The sequence below is a fragment of the Antedon mediterranea genome, chromosome 8 (genome assembly GCF_964355755.1).
Source record: "Antedon mediterranea chromosome 8, ecAntMedi1.1, whole genome shotgun sequence".
NCBI lineage: Eukaryota > Metazoa > Echinodermata > Crinoidea > Comatulida > Antedonidae > Antedon > Antedon mediterranea.
Genome location: NC_092677.1, coordinates 26998650 through 27016702, shown reverse-complemented (window position 1 = coordinate 27016702; position 18053 = coordinate 26998650). Strand labels below are relative to the sequence as shown.

At 32.6% G+C, this 18053-nt stretch overlaps 3 protein-coding genes across 5 annotated transcripts; 1 reads left to right on the top strand and 2 right to left on the bottom strand.

The window, feature by feature from the left end:
* Positions 1-1208: 1208 nt before the first annotated feature.
* On the bottom strand, positions 1209-9398 carry LOC140056044 (SUMO-activating enzyme subunit 2-like). The gene is made up of 17 exons (XM_072101266.1): positions 9255-9398; positions 8841-8924; positions 8065-8135; positions 7757-7821; positions 7553-7653; positions 7193-7314; positions 6776-6968; positions 6345-6444; positions 5522-5664; positions 5013-5106; positions 4616-4728; positions 4205-4306; positions 3779-3832; positions 3331-3427; positions 2664-2769; positions 2212-2354; positions 1209-2060 (listed from the first exon to the last, which is right to left on the bottom strand). The coding sequence occupies exons 1-17, from the start codon at positions 9396-9398 to the stop codon at positions 1897-1899; spliced, it is 1896 nt and encodes a 631-aa protein (XP_071957367.1). The 3' UTR covers positions 1209-1896.
* A 253-nt stretch (positions 9399-9651) lies between these two features.
* On the top strand, positions 9652-14040 carry LOC140056047 (HAUS augmin-like complex subunit 4). Of its 2 annotated transcripts, none has more exons than XM_072101275.1 (9): positions 9652-9759; positions 11301-11437; positions 11760-11891; positions 12066-12194; positions 12312-12414; positions 12688-12830; positions 13086-13216; positions 13402-13470; positions 13693-14040. In XM_072101275.1, exons 1-9 carry the CDS (start codon positions 9714-9716, stop codon positions 13892-13894), a joined length of 1092 nt encoding a protein of 363 aa, XP_071957376.1. In that variant the 5' UTR covers positions 9652-9713; the 3' UTR covers positions 13895-14040. The 2 variants fall into 2 exon arrangements, with proteins under 2 accessions (XP_071957376.1, XP_071957377.1); XM_072101276.1 differs by lacking the exon at positions 9652-9759 and adding an exon at positions 9838-9918.
* A 12-nt stretch (positions 14041-14052) lies between these two features.
* LOC140056046 (cytoplasmic tRNA 2-thiolation protein 2-A-like) lies at positions 14053-18040 on the bottom strand. Of its 2 annotated transcripts, XM_072101274.1 has the most exons (13): positions 17864-18040; positions 17484-17558; positions 17189-17327; positions 16986-17046; positions 16564-16673; positions 16321-16402; positions 16089-16269; positions 15624-15809; positions 15316-15489; positions 15077-15137; positions 14817-14983; positions 14417-14539; positions 14053-14193 (listed from the first exon to the last, which is right to left on the bottom strand). In XM_072101274.1, exons 1-13 carry the CDS (start codon positions 17914-17916, stop codon positions 14145-14147), a joined length of 1461 nt encoding a protein of 486 aa, XP_071957375.1. In that variant the 5' UTR covers positions 17917-18040; the 3' UTR covers positions 14053-14144. The 2 variants fall into 2 exon arrangements, with proteins under 2 accessions (XP_071957375.1, XP_071957374.1); XM_072101273.1 differs by having other exon boundaries at positions 16089-16402; positions 17864-18039.
* Between the last annotated feature and the right edge of the window lie 13 nt (positions 18041-18053).

Here is an 18053-nt window from a genome sequence, read left to right as displayed (position 1 = left end):
CCTCATGATCATGGATTATCTTTAATAATTTTATTGTAATGTAACATTTTTTATGTAGCCTAACTTAAAACAAAGCCAAAACTAAACATGATTGTTAATTCTGACTGTCTATTTTGTAAGCAGGCATGAAGCCTACTAGGACTACGATTACGAATGCCATCGATCTATCTTGTAAGCGTAGCTTAGAATATATATATAAATAAACGTACTCGGCGTACATTTTAATTTTTGAATATTTGCTGACATTTTATTGTACGTAGACTTCCCGGTAGACCTATGGTTGAAGCATCTGACGTGACCCTTACGACAGGAATTTCCGAAATGATCAATGCTTAATAATATACAATTTCGTTCCAACATACAGATCGTTAGTACTTTTTGTATTCGAATGGTAACTTTTAAACGGATTGTGCTAAACAGAAAATTCGAATTAAAATCGTTAATGCAAGCTTTCGAAAAGTTTTCGTTAAGAACAATTTTAGCGCTCAACTCCGTTAAAATTACTCAACGAAAGAACTATATACTCAACGGTATCGAATACAATTAGTATTGTTTGATCATATTGTTGCGGGTGTGGGTTTTTCCACTTCCCGGATCTTTTTGTTTTAATTGCGTGAATTTAAATTGATGACGAAACATGACATCAGCGTATTTTTCGAATTTATGTCACAACGATCGACGTATAATTGGAATTTCTTTTTTTTAAATAGTTATTCACTTCAATTTTAGTTAAATTCAAACGTTTGTCTTTTTATAAATGAAAACATTCTGCCAAGTGATTAACTTTATTAAAACTACAAAATGGCCTAATCAAAATCTGATTTTATTATTCTTCATTTTTTGTGGGGAGAGTGTCCCCCAAAAACATGAAAAATACAACTTTAATGATCGAGAAATTGGCGTGTCATACACAAAAATTATCACTAATATAATACTAAACATTTGATATTCGAAATAAATAAAATTGTGTTTTGATTTGTATATACTATTGTTTCTAGAAAACTTAGATCTGAGATATATCGGATTTTTCTAGACACCCAGTATTTTCCAAATAGATACTCAATTCAAAGTCAAATAATTCTGTGTAAAAGTAAATAAGATATTTTTTACAACAGAACCTAGACATCGTAGAGAATTGCAAAGATACTGATAGTATTTTTTTTTTTTAATGAAGAAACATACAATATGAAAGATAATTACAAAGAGACTGTTTAATTTAGAATGTAATTTTATTAAGAAACAACATACAAGAAGTTTTTGACATTATTCAGGTAGTAAACACCAATAATTGTTAAATCATTCAGACAATATTCAACCTGATATCAGTGCTAGATTTCTCATGTATAAATAATACTATTACTGTACCAATGACAATATATCTTACAGAATATAGAAGGTTTTAATATGCATTAGGACGGTATCTATTAAGGGGACACCTTCAGGACAGGGTTATCTGTAGTGTTAAATCATGGATACACTCTGAAAAGGAGTGTCTCAAAGGCAGCCAAGACCAATTAACATTAAAATTGAGTGTGCAAAGTTGATCAAAATACAATTATGGATTTTTGGTAAAATGAAAAAAAAGAGGTCTGATTCTAGGTGCAGTCGCATGAATTGGATGCACTCCCTCTAGAGGTCCGACACTGTGTTATTCCACTCCTCTAACCTGTGCTAAAATTCTAGTATGTTAAATCAAACTTTTGAATAGTTGATGAAAAGAAAAAATTATATCGGAGAAAAAATACTTCTGATCTTACAAAACCTTATCTTTTATAAAAAAATATTAAATTTAATACAAGACACTGGACATCGCTGAAATAGCCCAAAATGGCTTTCAGGAAACTCTGGCTCCAGATTGTTATTCAGGGAGTGTTATAAACGTTGTTATGTATGTTTTCAAGGGTCAATAATTAACGTGTCATCATCTCCATTTCTTGTTTGTGATGTTACTTTTGATTTCTTGGCAGATTTATCGTCCATGTCCTCAGAGAGTTTGCGTTTCTTAGATACACTTGCTTCTTGACCTTCATCAACTACTACCATGATGTCATCTTCATCATCTATAAGATTAAAGACATAATAAAAACACTCAGAAACTGACTGAAGTACTTGCTAAATAATACAGATGGTATGCTATTTTTAAATATCTCATATGAAAAATACAGGTAAGTCAAATTTTAATATATTATAATAAGCAAATACATGTCTTACCAACTACAGTGCTAGGCTGTGAGGTAGATTGAGAGCTGCTTTCCCCTTTCTCTGTCACCTTACTGCTTGTTGCTTCAGTCTCACTAATCGGCCTAGGTTTCTCGCCTACAACTTTAAAATCCACATCATCATCAAATATGTTACTGTAATAAAAGTAATGTTGTTGCATGTTTATTTATTCCATTCTATAAATACATCAAGGGATCATGTCAAAATTATTTCTTATTACTGCAGTAACTACATTTTTTACTGCAATAATGAAGCAGTCACTGCAATCAACAATGTCTGTGATAAGACCTAAATGCAGTAGAATAATGTTGACTCTATGTCATTCTTTCTGCCATTTCTACACTTCTTCTGAACTTGTGAACCATTTTTTTCTATTAGGCTTACCTTTCTACTGTCATCTATTTATTATTCCCTCATTCAACAAATTAATAATATATACTAACCACTGGTCTATGTTCAAAATAAGTGAATAATTTTGCAAGAAATCATCAGCTTTTAGTCGACTTGAATGCCTTATGGCAAAATCAGCTAAACACTTATCATTGTTTTCTGTAAGATAAAAATATAATATAAATAGAACACAACCATACATATTAATAAATCATTAAATATTTATGAATGTGGATGGTGGTCAAATAAGTCTAGAAATAGATTTTAAGTACAGATTGCATTGGTAGTTCCAGGTTTAAAAATTATATTGTAAACTTTGTATTACAAATTGTTAACTGGGCAACATAATATTTTATTTATGACATTTATTTTTCTTTTGGTTTATATAAACTTTTTTCATTATAAATAAAATGAATCCAATTCACATTATACCATTTTTATACATCATTAAAAAGATTCATTCGGTTGGTATTACAAATAAAATATAAAAGTCCAATGTGTTGACCCCGTCATCTAGAGGTCAACTGTGACATACGTGTTACTACACTTTGAGAAAACCAACTGATAGTTGACGAAACGTCAGGTAAATAAAATAATCGTTATTTACTATTACGGTTGAGATATAATTAACTTTTATATTTCATTTTTATACATAACAATTATTTTAAAAAATTGATATATTATTATTAATACTATAAAATATTTAATTTCAAAGGTAACCTTCTGTTTCTCCTTCATCGCTTGAAATCAAAATGGTTCCTTTTCCATCGTCTACTTCAACGTCAGGTGCCACCATTCCTAGGTATGCCTTTAGGACCTGGTTCAGTAACAAGATGGAATTAAACAGAAAAACTACATTTATTTACTAATTTTCCATTGTCCATTTCAACAGCCCAACCAACCTGTTTTTAATGTTTAAATATAACACATGTTTGATGTGTGTTTTAGTAGTGCAATGGTGCAATAGATAATTATAAATAATAACAAATAGAATTTTCAAAGTGCAACATTCCTGTTAAAACACTATTACCAAATAAAATAGACCCATTAAATAACATTAACTGTTAAAAGTGCCTACTGAGGTGTTACCAAAGGCGTATTACTAGAATAGGTTAACAATATCCCACCACCTGTGGAACTATGTCAAAATGTACTTTAAAACCATCACCTTTTCTTCTAACATTTTCACAGTAAAGGTTGCACAGTTTACTTGTACAGTCACCTACAAATCCAATACAAATAATAAATTACCATTATTCATTTCCTAAAAGACATCTTTCCATTTACAGGATGAGATATTAAAACATGCTTTTAAATCCAAAGCTCTGTCTACACTATAAAACTAGTTTATCAAAAAAGTGTGATGTACCCAAATCGTGTTCATTATTTAAGCACATCACATTTTTTTGTCACACAGTTTGATAGTGTAGACAGAGCTTAATATTTTGGACTTGACCAAGAGCAGATTGGTTGTCATTCACATGTATGACTACATCTTTTAAACATTATTTTAGTGCTTTAGGGTGATAATGTGTAAAAATCTATACAAAGATTGTAGCCACAACAATTACATTCATATAAATGATTTACTCACCTCAGGTTTTGAAGAGCACACATAACATTTAGGATTTGGCTTATCAAGAAAACATGGTACCAACAGCTTTTTTCTGGCAGTTGGACGTTTGTTTAAATATACCTAAAAGACAATACATCATTATCAGATCTTTATATTCATCATATTTTGCAAGTACCCAGGTCGCCCAAAATAATCTACATTTTTATCAGGTGTTATATTGATAATCTACTCTTTTGCATGTACCCAGGTGGCCCAACAAAATCTACATTTTTATCAGGTGTTATATTGATAATCTACTCTTTAGCATGTACCCAGGTGGCCCAATAAACCCTACATTTTTATTAGGTGTTATAATTGATAACTACGGATTTACTGTATATGCAACTAAATATAGCCTGATTGACAATTTCATTGGGTATGATAACCTACAGTTTTGCATGTATCCAAGTGTCCTGAAAGAATCTTAAGTGCTTCCATTATAATAAGACCAGCTATCACTGCATTAGTTGTGGCTATTGCTGGAATAATGTTACCAGCCATTGCTGAAACAAGATTAAGAACATGTTACAGAATTAATTTAAGTTAAGTTATTTAATCGAACTCTGATAAAATGGAAAGAAAAATATTGTAATCAATTTGCTATACCTATTACAATTGTAAAGCTCTGTCTACACTATCAAACTAGTTTGACAAAAAAGTGTGATGTGCCCAAATATGGTAGTGATATGGCCAAATATGGTAGTGATATGTCATCATGTGATGGGCACATCGCATTCTTTGTCACATAAAGTTTGATAGTGTAAACAGAGCTTAAGAATACACTTACATTTAATCTTGAATCTACTTTTTCTGGCAATTCCAAAAATCTGAGCTCGAATGTTAGCTACTGCTGTTACAAAATCCATCGATGCAGAATCATCCTAGGCAAAACAATTAAAAAGACAAACTCCCAATACTAAATTCACCAAACACTTTTAAAATATTTTTCTCATATACCTTTTGCAAAATTCTGTAATGTACGTACGTACCTATACAACAACAAAAGATTTATGATATAATCAAGGCAATCAACAGGACACTGAGCTCACCTTGCTAAGATAGGAACTGGAAACAGTCCTTTGATCTTATGTCTGGCTGTGACAAATACCAACAGTACTGTACTATGTACATATTCTATTGGTATTCTATTGGTGTTCTGTATGGTGTGCGCCCCAGTGTGTTTAAGCTATGGAGTTTTGCTAGGTAAAAGTAGGGGTGTATGAAATACACTGTAAACCATAGCATCTGGTTTAGCGTGTATTCCAAGGAATTTATTTTAAAAACAATAGATATTACCTTATCCCAAACAAGATCACCTTGATCTCTGTATTGCTTCTTAAGTTTGGCAAGACTATCAGTAAATTTCTTCACACACTCCCTCACATCCCATATCCTCTGATCTTTTATATCTCCATTGCTGTTTGTTGTACTACTTGGCTCTGCAAGAAAAAAAAACCACAAAAGCATTATATAAGTTTACCAAGACATTTTATTTAGTTAATTTATTTTTTTTTGCAAATTTGTTATTGACCCATTCATTGGTGATGTCAATCTCATTGTATCCTCTTAATAAATTAGTGATGTGTGTGTATGCTTTTGTCCATGTTTGGAAGAAAGTTAGCTTTTTTTTGTTTCTCTGGTGGTAGTCCAAGTGATTATTGTATAATCAATCATTCAATCAAAAAAGTGATAAAACCTATAGCAATATTTCCCCAACAAGTTATTGATTAGTGATATCGATCTTGTTGTAACTTATTTTCCTAATGAAGTTAGCTAAGAATTGCAACAGGAACTAGCAACTTCCTAACATATTAACAAGATTGTTAAAAATAGAAGTTCAAATATGAAACCACTTTACAAAAATAAATTGATGTCTGCTCCACTAAATATGAAATTATGAATTATTTTCACAAATTTTTATTAAAAACTATATTTTTGGTATTATATTGAATTAACGAAGTTGGGTTTTTAATTGTATGGCAGGCAAATGACATTACTGATCAGTATTAAAATAACATTATGAAACCAGTCATACAGAATATCGTATCTAAATTAGCCTAGAATAGATTTTCATAATATAATGTACATCAAGTTAGTATCATTTGACTGTCACTCTTACCTTCTGGGGGCAACAGGTCCCAATTCAATGGTATAGGTGCTGCCCTCTTTTTCCATAATTTGTCCATTGATAATAAATATTTTACGTCGTCATAAAACAACTGAAAGGTACAAATTTTATAAATTGGTAATGACTATATTTGCTTATGGCATTATTTGTTATTAACTGTATTTGGTAATGACCGTATTTGGTAATGACTATATTAAAAATACTTGATATTGAAAAATACTTTTACACATGTCCTATTGGTATATAAGCACTCTAGGCGTTGTTTACTGTTCTGATGATGAGAATAGTTTCTTGAAACATGTCACATTTACATTTTAAGGCAGTTTGCCTTTTTATTAAATGCCTCGCTATAGTTATCTTAACTCGTAAGTTTGGTGGTATTATTCATGATTTATCTGAAAAATACTTTTATTTTTTTATACCTTTCTAAATAATTTCTCTGAATTATAATCTGTGGATGCTGCCCACTCTCGCGTAGATGTTCTTGCAATTCCTCCAGCATCCACATTATTAGCTTTTCCTTCAAGGGCAGCTATCCCAGCATCCCCTGCTGCTTCCGGGTCAGCGGTGTCAGGAGAGACATCTTGGTCTGGATCTTCCTCTCCAAATAATTGACTGAAAAGTAGACATTTATAGAATATACGTATAATGTTTGTATAACAATCTGTTTTACTAAGGCTGGATTATGCCTTAGTGGACCCAAAGAAACTGTACAATTCTATTTTAAGTTTTGATACTGTAGTGTCCTGGATTTTTTATTTTGTACATGGTTTTAAAAAAAACACTGGCTGGTGGGCAACTTGGGCTACTGTTTAAAATAGAAATTAAACTGAACATACTTATATAGATGCTTAGCCCAGACAATGCAATGGACAGGTTCGGAGGGCGTGTTTCTGATAGTGCATCCTGGGAAGGTTTTCTGCGTTGGTTTTGGCTGGCATTCATAACATTCTGTGACAGACTAAAAAACAGAAATATCAACTATCACTTTCTTTTTACTGTTATATAAAAACTAATTGGTCATTAAGATCTTTAATTAATGATTATATTAAGTTTCAGTTTTTATTCCAGACAAAATATAAGTTAAATAATAAGTGTCCTATTTTCCCGATGATTGGAATCAATTTTTTTCCCCCAGCTATTTTTTTTCGTACAGAATTATCAAACCACATTATGACTTGTGGACTAAAATAACTTACTTTTTTTATAACGGTCACCTGACCTAAATATCCTGCGGTTCCACTTTCAACCAATGGGATGTCAGCTGCTAGACACATCCTGTTCACATGGTTACGAGCAGCTGTTTAATTACAGTAACAAGGTGGAAATTTTTTATTTTTGGAAAATATAAATTTATTAATGATTTAGAATAAAATTCACAAAATAATGGTATGTGTCTTTACCTCTATTATCAAGGGCATTCATCACTAAAGTAAACTGTCTGAAAAAGTCTACAGAATAATCTGGGCTAAAAAAAAATAATGTAATTATTACAAATTACATTTATTGTAAATAATATAAAAATAACACTTTAAAAAAGCGTCATGTGGTGGTTAATTAATGTAATTACATTACACTATAATTCAGTACAGTACTATGCATACTACAATGTTAAATTTTAACTGAAAATAAAGATATAGAGTGAAAAATGATGATTTTTTAACAATCTAGTAGTAGTTAAAAAGGACAATGGTATCATGTTGATGCTTACTTCATAATACTGTCATGTTTGGCTTCAATTTTTACGTTGGGATTGAATCTGAGAGCACTTTCTTTAGCAACCTACATAAATGAAACACACTTTTATAAAACATTTAAGTTATTCAAGACAAGTAAAATAAAAAACAAGATTGTTATTTAAATGATAATAATCATGCAGATTGTTGATGAAAAGAATTAAGCGAGAGAAAGTTTAATTCAATAAAATCAATTTGGCATTGGATAATAACCTTTGAAGCATAAAGTACATGTAGCGCTTGTTTTAAAAAAATCAAGCAACTATTTTGCAACAGTGAATATCCATTAATTTTAAAGGTAAAGTTCCAAATTTAATTAACATTCATTTAATTATTGATTACTATTGTTGTTGCATGAACTGGATGAAAAGAATGAAGTGAGAGAAGGTTAAATCAAAATAACAAAAAGTAAGTTGGCATTGATGGAATAACCTTTAAAGTATTTAATAGGCCTAGATTTAGTGCTTGTTTTTTTGACTGAAATAATTAGCAAGTAAGAAATGCTGGTCTTAAAAATCATTGGAAAATTGGCATTTTAAACAACAATGATTGGTATAATCATAGTTAATAATATATAGATAATTGACCATGAATAATTACACCAATATCAATGTCATGATTAAAATAAAAATTCATTATGTATATATTGTTGTATAAACTGTGCATATTATGGTAAAAGAAAGAAAGAGGTATACATTTACTATTTATACTGTACAGTAAATATAAAATGCACACAATCAACTGGTTCTACCTGAGATTTTGATTGGCCCACATGTTTCTTTTGAAAAAGAAATTGTCTGTTTAAATTACTGACATCTATCGTATCCAAATCAATCTGTATAAATAAAAACGAATATAGGCCTATATATATTTATTATAATTAAATTAATATAAATTAATTTAAAATACAACATACAATCACGACACATCTCTTTAATATAGATCCTCCTATCTAAGTTCTACTTTTATCAGACGCACTTCACTACAACAACCTATTATTACAATTCAGACCTACCTAAGGCCTAGCCTAGCCAAGGACATATTCACTGACAGAAAGGCGCAGCAGTTCGATGTTTGCCGCGGCACGGTTTCAAACTTTGTCAAAGTAAACAATAACAGGAGCCTAGATTTACGTGCGCTTTTAAAAGTTAACTTGTTGACTTACGACTACAATATCATTGAAACCAGTAAGCACTAAGTTTTTTAATAATTCACATCCTATTCCACCAGCTCCAACTACAAGAACTTTGCAGGCTGAAACCATTTCAGCCGTATCGTCCGGCAGGATTCCTCTCACACTTGCAGCCATTTTGAAACAACAAAAAAACTTTCGGCTTTCCACCAGTCTAGTCACCAGAGGAAATAAAAGGTTATATAAATGCGCTTTTCGTAATTTCGATTGTGTAAGTTATTTTTTTGTATATGAAATTAGTAGGAGTTAAAATCAATATTTTTTATTATTATTAATTATGTTAATGTGTGTTTTATTAGACTATAATCGTGTATCTATTTTAGATATTATGAACGAGGTTTATTATTTATGTCACTGTTGAAACCACCTGGGCGGGAGATTTGACCGTTTCTTATGCAAATTAATTGTTTAAGTTAATTTATTCATAATATTATGGCCGTACAAGGGTCATTAAATGATGAAGCGTTGGCATTAAAAAGTAAAGTAGGCTCTGTTACGTATGAATAGTCAAAAGCGGATCTCTAAGCTAGGCTAGCTAGTAGTAGGCTAAGTAAGCCTAGAGCTACTAGCTAGTAGTACGTAGGCCTAGGCTAAGCTAGCTAGAGTAGGCCTAGTAGGCTAGGCCTAGTTAAGTTAGGTAAAGGTTCTCTCAATAATAAACAAGGCTATAGGCCTAGGCTAGGCCCTGATTGTAGTAGCTAGTAGGTAGCTCTACTTAATAATATAGAATTAGCCTACCTACCTCCTAGTTGGCCTAGTAGTAGGCTAGTAGTAGTAGTTTAGGCTAACTTTGCGTCAGGGCCTATAGGCTACTTTGTTAATAAGAGAAAAAGTCAATATGCAGTCAGGTGGTTTTCTTCTGTATGTAGTATTTGTGTTATGCGCGATTTGAACGATTTGCGCAATTTGAAATTGCGCAAAAAAATCCTTGCGCAATTTGAAATAGCGCAAAGAATTCTTGCGCAATTTAAAATTGCGCAAGGATTTTTTTGCGCAATTTCAACTTGCGCAATTTCAAATTGCGCAAGAAAATCTTTGCGCAATTTTAAATTGCGCTGCACAATTTGTAAATTGCGCAAGATAGTTCTTGCGCAATATGACACCTTTGCGCAATTTGAAAACGAACTACAATCGGTATTATAATAATTTATTGGAAACTAAATAACTCAAAATAAAACATAATAAATGCGAAGATAACATGTGTATAATAAATACATAACATTTATTATTACAATTAAATAATATTATCACTGTAACTTGAAATAAATCAAAATAAATGTAAAAATTAAGTTTTTAATATTAGTTTAAGCTAGGCCATGTAACCTAGTCAGTATCAGTAGTCCAGACCCTAGCTAGGCTAGAGTAGTATAGCCGGCCGCCCGCGCCGCGCCCGCCTGGTGGAACACCACCGCTTCGTTTTCCTTCGTCGGTTCTTCGACGGTATGCTAACTTATAACAATATTTGCACTACTAAAATAAGGAAATGCGATATTTATCTTTAATTTTGAATCATTCTTAGAAATTACTATATAAATATGGGTGTGCATGATTTCACAATCTGTCGAAAAACCTTGCGCAGTTTGCAGATTACTTGCGCAATTTAATACGTTGCTTGCGCAATTTGAAACACATGTTTCAATTCAAATTGCGCAAGGATTTTTTTTGCGCAATTTCAAATTGCGCAAATCGTTCAAATCGCGCATAACATTTGTATTTAGGCCTAGCCTAGTTGGAGAAGAATATTTTTAACTTTTATTTGAGTGCGAAGCAAAAATGTTGATTAGGTTTATCAAACTTAATAATATAATTATATAATGTTAATAATAATAATATATTAATAATATGTGACAAAAAATGTGATGTGAGTGCCCATATATGGACATGATGATATCACTACCATATTATTTGGGCACATCACACTTTTTTTGTCAAACTAGTTTGATAGTGTAGACAAAGCATAACAAACAATATTTTGATGATGTATAAGTTATATTTAAAATCATTGTGCTTTGTACACAGTTAATATGAGTTTGCCAGTACATATGACCGGCAGTGATGTGAGAAAGAACCCAGAGTTTGTAAAGCTACTACAAGCAGTGTCATCACACTTGGGTCCTAACGGAATGAGCAAGCAAGCCACCCAGGACATTCAAATGGTTAGTGTATCACTTAAAACAATAAAAAGTGTAAAATAAATAAAAATAATGACGAAAACACTCAGAGTGAAGTACTTGGACAAATATTGTCACAGAGGGAGCAGTGCCGAGAGGGAGCATGTTGAAAGATACATTTTTTTTGCTTTACATGGTTCAAATCCTGCTGGGTTTATAATTTGTTTAATTTGCAATACCTGTACAAACAAACTCCGGCATTGCAACAATGACCTTTCTGAAATAAAGTTTTATTTTTCCAAATAGTAATTTTCTAACATGACCGAGTGCATCATTATGGAGATATTTTAATTACTGAATTTTTTAGGCGAAAGAAAGATTACAAAGGGAGAAAAGACAATACCTTCAACAGCTGCTCTTGTACGATGAACTGCAGGAGTTGCTATTGGAGAAGGATATACAAAATCTGGAGATCAACCCAACATCAGCTAATGCACAAGTAAGATACTCCATAGGCTATATGGGAATTATCAGCCACACGAGCAGTATGCAAACTTTGGCCCTTCATTAAAAAATGTCATCTTTGTTTTTTTAAATATCAACATTGACTAGTGAAAAGTAATCAAGAGTTTGCTACGATCTTGTAATATAAATTCTATTTTGCCCTTTTCAGTTTCAAGAAGCTGTCAAAACATGCTTATACACAGCAGAGTTAGAGAACTATTTGCTAACAGATGAAGACACTCCAGGCCTACTAGGTCTTAACAAAGAAACCTTGAAGAAGGCTAACCCACACCGTCATGTATGTACACTTCATAAACTTGGAGAGGGGAGGTTGGGATGGACTTTATATACCGTCTAAATCTTTGCATCTTATCGCAATATTATTATTATTATTGTAATATTATGTTGATTATAGCGTGTAGCGTCTATACAGCAGCGGTTGATACCACAGATTGAGGAGAATTTACAACACAAATGCCAATCACTAGTTGAGTTCCATCAGCCTCCAATAGATCAAGGTATTGGAATAGAACTTCTCTTTTTGTTTGGTCCACTCTCAGTCTCACTCCTTGTCTTTTGGAGAATAAAAATGACATTTACTGTTCTTGTAGCCATCTTCTTCTCAAGACACATGGCCATCATTGATGGATACTTAGTATCCGCTGGTGTACTTGAGATCTATGGTTGTACCATGCTATACACTTATATTTCTATAACATTGAGAATAAGAGCTACATTATTTATCAAAATAACTAGCTACAAATTGTAATTTTAAAATTTACTATTGATAGAAAGTTGCGACAAACTAATTTTTGCCAAAGCAACTAAGTTACCCGATATTCTACAATCTGAAAGCAGACAATTAGAAGAAGAAAAAACAAATTTAAAGTTTGCCCAAGCAAAAAGAGATAAGCAATTTTGGCAGTATTTTCAGGTAAGTTATTTAAAACCTTTCCAAAGTTCAATGGTTTCTTTTATTTTGTCTTAAATGGGTTTGTCCCACTTTTATTTCCATATACATTTCTTTAACATTGTAATTTGTATACATCTTTATATATGCATATTTTCTTTTAATTTTTGTTGGCAAACTGCGAGTTTGCTTGTATTTGCAAACTAAAGTTTGTTACAATAGATTAGGCTTTTACAAATAAAACTGAGCATAGATATCAAACTGATTTACTTATACTAGGCCATGATGGACTGTATAACCACATTAGAGAAGTTGATAAAGAAACACCGTTTGAAATTTCAAGCAGACAGCGATAGCGTCACTAGTGATTGGATGAGTGTCAGATGCCAGGCCATGTGCCTAAAGATAAGGTAAAACAATGGAAGAAGTGCTTCTTGTGCGAAATGGGAAGATGACCAGTTAAATAGTAATACCCGTGTTGTATATGTATTACTGAAGGGTCATGTTAACAAGTTTCACATCCAGTGTGAACTTTGACCTCGCTCCCTAGAGTTTGTGTATGTCAATGATATTATTTTGATGATTTTTACTCTAGGTTTTTTAAGGCACAGCTTTTATGTGATACATACACAAAAGAAGTGGTTGAAACCCACAAACATATCAAGTAAGTAGGCTGGCAAGGCTAAATTAACCTAAATAATAATAGTATAATCATATTCATGTATAGCATACATGCCAACCCCCGTCACTTACAGTTGAAAGGCTGGTTTCTGAGCCTTTTAAACCCCTCATGCCAATGCTTATCCAATCTAATAATAGAGTTGTTGTGTTGACCACTGTAGTTGGAAGAGCATTCCAATAACTGATCAATGTTTATATTTTCTAGAAAACATCTGAGTCACGAATATCATGAAAATGAAAAAGAGTTGAACCAAGTCAGTCAAGCGTTACAGTCTTACCAATCACTTGGTATGGGTTTTGATAAGATGGTCCAGGAGTATGACCAACTTCAGGCCGAGATAGACAACAAACGATGGGCCTTGTCAGAGTTTAAAACCAGTATGGCTTCAGCTGATGACTGGAGATGAAGTTAAACAGTTATTGTTTTATTACAGTACTAACAAATGAGTTTTTCATACAACATTCAACAAACGTTTTTTGTATGAACCAATTACTGACTAAATTCATGTTTCTTTTAGTTTTTATTTATTATGCAAAATTTTAATTAATGTTAATTAATATACAATTTATTCATCATACTCCATAGGGTTTTGTTTATATTAATAGATATTATAATACTTTCGTTTTTCTGTAGTTAGCACTGCCTAATTACAGTCTTCAATCATCTGGAAGAAGAAAGTCCTCAATTTCTTCTTTCATTTTAGACCTATAAAAAATAAAAATGGCAAACTGGGGTATTAGGTTTCATTTATTTATCTCATAATAAATGTATGGGCATAAAAAATACAGAAACTTGAGACAGGGCATCCCAAAAGTGAAATACTGTACTAAATCACTGTCGAGTGAGAACCCGCTATATCTTTGTATATGTTCACATGACCCCTAATAATGAAAATAAAAGAGTAATATTTGAACCCACAATTCCTTACCTTCTTATCGTTTTCTCAACCTCTGCTTTAATCTGTGATGGCAGTAGATTCAGATCTGTAACGTCTCGTATTGTGACACGGCAACCATAACAAAGGAGGCCCTCTATATCTTTCATGTCAATTCTTGATAAAAATAGAATAGAATAACAATATAAGCAATCCTACTGTTGCATCATGTCAATGAATAATAGTTAATTATATAGTGCATATAAGCAGAATGAATGTGTTATATGGGACTATACTACATGTTACACAGTGTTGCAGTTAAACACATTCATGACAGGGGACTATCCTTAAGAAGAATATATGGAACTATTACATGTTGCCCCAGTTAAACACTTAGCTGGTATTCATGAAAGGGAACTATCCGGTCAGCAGAATATGTAACGAAAAGACTTACTTGTTAACTGTATTACCATGACAACCACCATCTCCTTCACCACAACACTGATCATCTGAGCTAGGCTGCTTACTTGACATCGTCCTCTTACAAGTACTTGACAATGACAGGGAGAAGTTGGTTGCGTTCAAGGCTGACGCTTGTGGAACAGATGTATCAAGTGGGGCCTAGAAGATGAGCATTTCTTGTATTACAAGCAGCATGTACAGTATTAGCTTGTATTAGATTTTTTTCCTGGTTTATTGGCAAACGCTTCTTACCTTACATATTAAACATTTATTCTGTGATGAATTTCCTTCTGTTCCCAATTTTTCACCAGTCCTAAAAAAAACCCCATTATTTCATTAAAACAATTTCAACCACCACTGACACTCACTCCATTTCAGGGGTTTACCAGCAGTACCTGTCACTCCAGTAGTGCAGCTTTGCACACAGTAACCTAAGTAGCAGGTATATTGTAATTATAAATTATTAATACAATGAATGAAAAAATTCTTACCTGCATATGGTACTGATGGTTGATGGGAAGCCTTCCTGTAGCGCGTTGACAAATTCTTCGGTGAGAAGGTTGATACTTGCACCAGACCCCACCTTTGTCGTAAGTGAAGGAATGAACGTTGACTTCACATCATGAAACTTATTGTATAGTACTATTTCTTTTTTTGTGAATTCCCTATAAAAATCAGTGTATATTCGTCAGGACAGGGAGTTAGTCTTTAATCATAGGTTTTTCATGATGATTAAATCCTCTTTTTTAATACAGTTTTATTTTAGTAAGTGAATATATTATTAAATAGAGTAACTCACTTCAAAGGCCTAACAAAATTTATATCACCATGACGTCCATCAACAAAGCCTGTATCTAACGGTAACGCAGCTCCCCTACCTTGAGCGATATTTGCGAGGATTCGTATAGACACTAGCGTACCAGAGTCTGCCAACATGATCTTAGTGCATCCTCGCTGTCTGGCAACCTCAATTAGTAACTGATGCCTACAAAATAAGACAATTAAAAATCATATCTAGCATGCTAAATACAGTTAATTTTATCATGACTAAAATAAAATGTGACAGATTTAAACCCAGACCAATATCATATATTTAAAATGCCTATTTTTACTTTTTCACATTAAAATGTAAATGTAGACAACTGGGGTGAATTAAAAACTTCCAAGGGTATACCTGAGGAACTACACAGGGAAAATCAACCATCTTTCCTCTCTACCTCAAAACTATTTGTGCACAAAAATAGAAAAGATGATGTGCATGTACCTTAATTGCCACAGTAGATCTTCTTTGGTAGTAAGTGTTTTGGCAGATTCTAGAAGCTTCTTAAGACTCCCTGCCAACCCATTGATATCTAATGATTCCATTCCATTTGACATATCTCTGTCACAGGGACATCCTTCTGTTGTACTGGAGTCGTCAGATACCGGACCACTGGTTTTTCTAACTCCTTCTAGTTTGTTTTCAGAACCATCTTTATAGGAGCCAGAAGCATCACCTTCTTTCTTGGTTCCAGAGCAATTTTCAATGGTTGAATTTGCAGGCTTTTTTGTTAGTTGTTCACTATCAAGGGACATCACCTTTTAAAATGCCAATGTAATTCATAAAGTAGTAAAGGAAAAGAATAGGTACCTACAAAAGGCAGTGAATAGATGAGACATTGTATATATTTATTTCTAGGCTATGATACATTCTTTTTTCTTTTACCTTCACATAATTGACACTGAATGGCAATACTTACCCTTTCCAAATAGACTACATCATAAGGAATACCAGTGCTTTGTAGTTTAGATGTAATTTCCTTATAATCGCATAATCTTTCTTCCAAATCTTGATTAGTAACAGCCCCCTCTATTGTCAAAAATTACAAAAAAACTTTAGGTTATTGGCAGTTGATGAAGTTCACCTCAATATGATTAATTAAAATTCAATATATTTGAATAATTTTGACTTATAAAGCTCTGTCTACACTATCAAACTAGTTTGACCAAAAAATGTGCCCAAATATGGTAGTGATATGATGTCATAATGTCCATATTTGGGCACGTCACATTTTTTTTGTCACATGAAGTTCGATAGTGTTAGTGGTAGACAGAGCTTAAGAATTATCTGATTATATCAATTTATTTTAGAAAATCTTGGTTAAATTATACTTGAAATTACCATCAATGTGAACTAGGTGAGGAAAGAAACGCAATTTCTTGTGAACATGTTCTAGAAAACCCTAGAATTAAGAGCAGAAACAAAATTGTTACATTTGATGGAAGAGTAAAAAGACATACTACAATAAAAGTAAGCTTTTCACACAACCTTTTTACAAAAACCAATAACATTTACAGAAAAAATATTCATATAAAATATCAAACCTGTTGTACGAGGTGAAGCATAGCACAAGAGCTGTGTCCACCTGAATACGCCAAGAGCACCTTCTCGTCATACAGGATTAACCTTCCTTTACCAATAGCTGAACGGAACTTGTGGGTCATGTAGTGTACAAAACAATTCCTATGAAAAAAAAGTAAATCAATTAATACTCAACTATGATCATTATTTTGTGAGTTAGTGATTTTGCATAAAAAAAAGATAAAAACTGGGAACAAGTATGACAAAACAAGATAAGGTCCTCTTATGTCTGATTTCTCAATATCAATTGTTTCTCACCTACAAAAAGCATCATCAATCCTGATTACCAAAACAGCATTTTCTTCACATTTCATACATTTTCTTTCAGTTGTTCTAAAAGATTCAAAAGAAAAAACAAAATTTGTACTGAATTAATTTTTTTTCAAGAATAAATATTAAACTTGATAGGCCTACTACAGGCCTATCAGTTTACACTTCACGACTACTGGACGCATTTGACATTAGTAGGCCTAGGTAGGACTACGCAAATCTCGCCTACATACAGCACGAGCCGACCCATGTCTACCAACTTACTTACTGCCTTCGCCTACCTAGCGCGCCTAACTAGCCTAAAGTAGGCCTAGTGCTAGGCTAGGCCTAGCTAAAATTTGCGCCTACAGAGAGTACATGTAACTCACATTATTGATGGCTTTTTGGTCATAAACTGTGTTTCATCTGGAGCCTCACACATGTTGATACAGAAGAAACTATACAATACACTAATAAATATTTTATTTCATAAAATTGCATAATATGGATTCTACTCGCTCGGCCGCGGAGAGAGGTTACACAACAAAAACGTGTGAATGTTTACAACAACGACCTCTA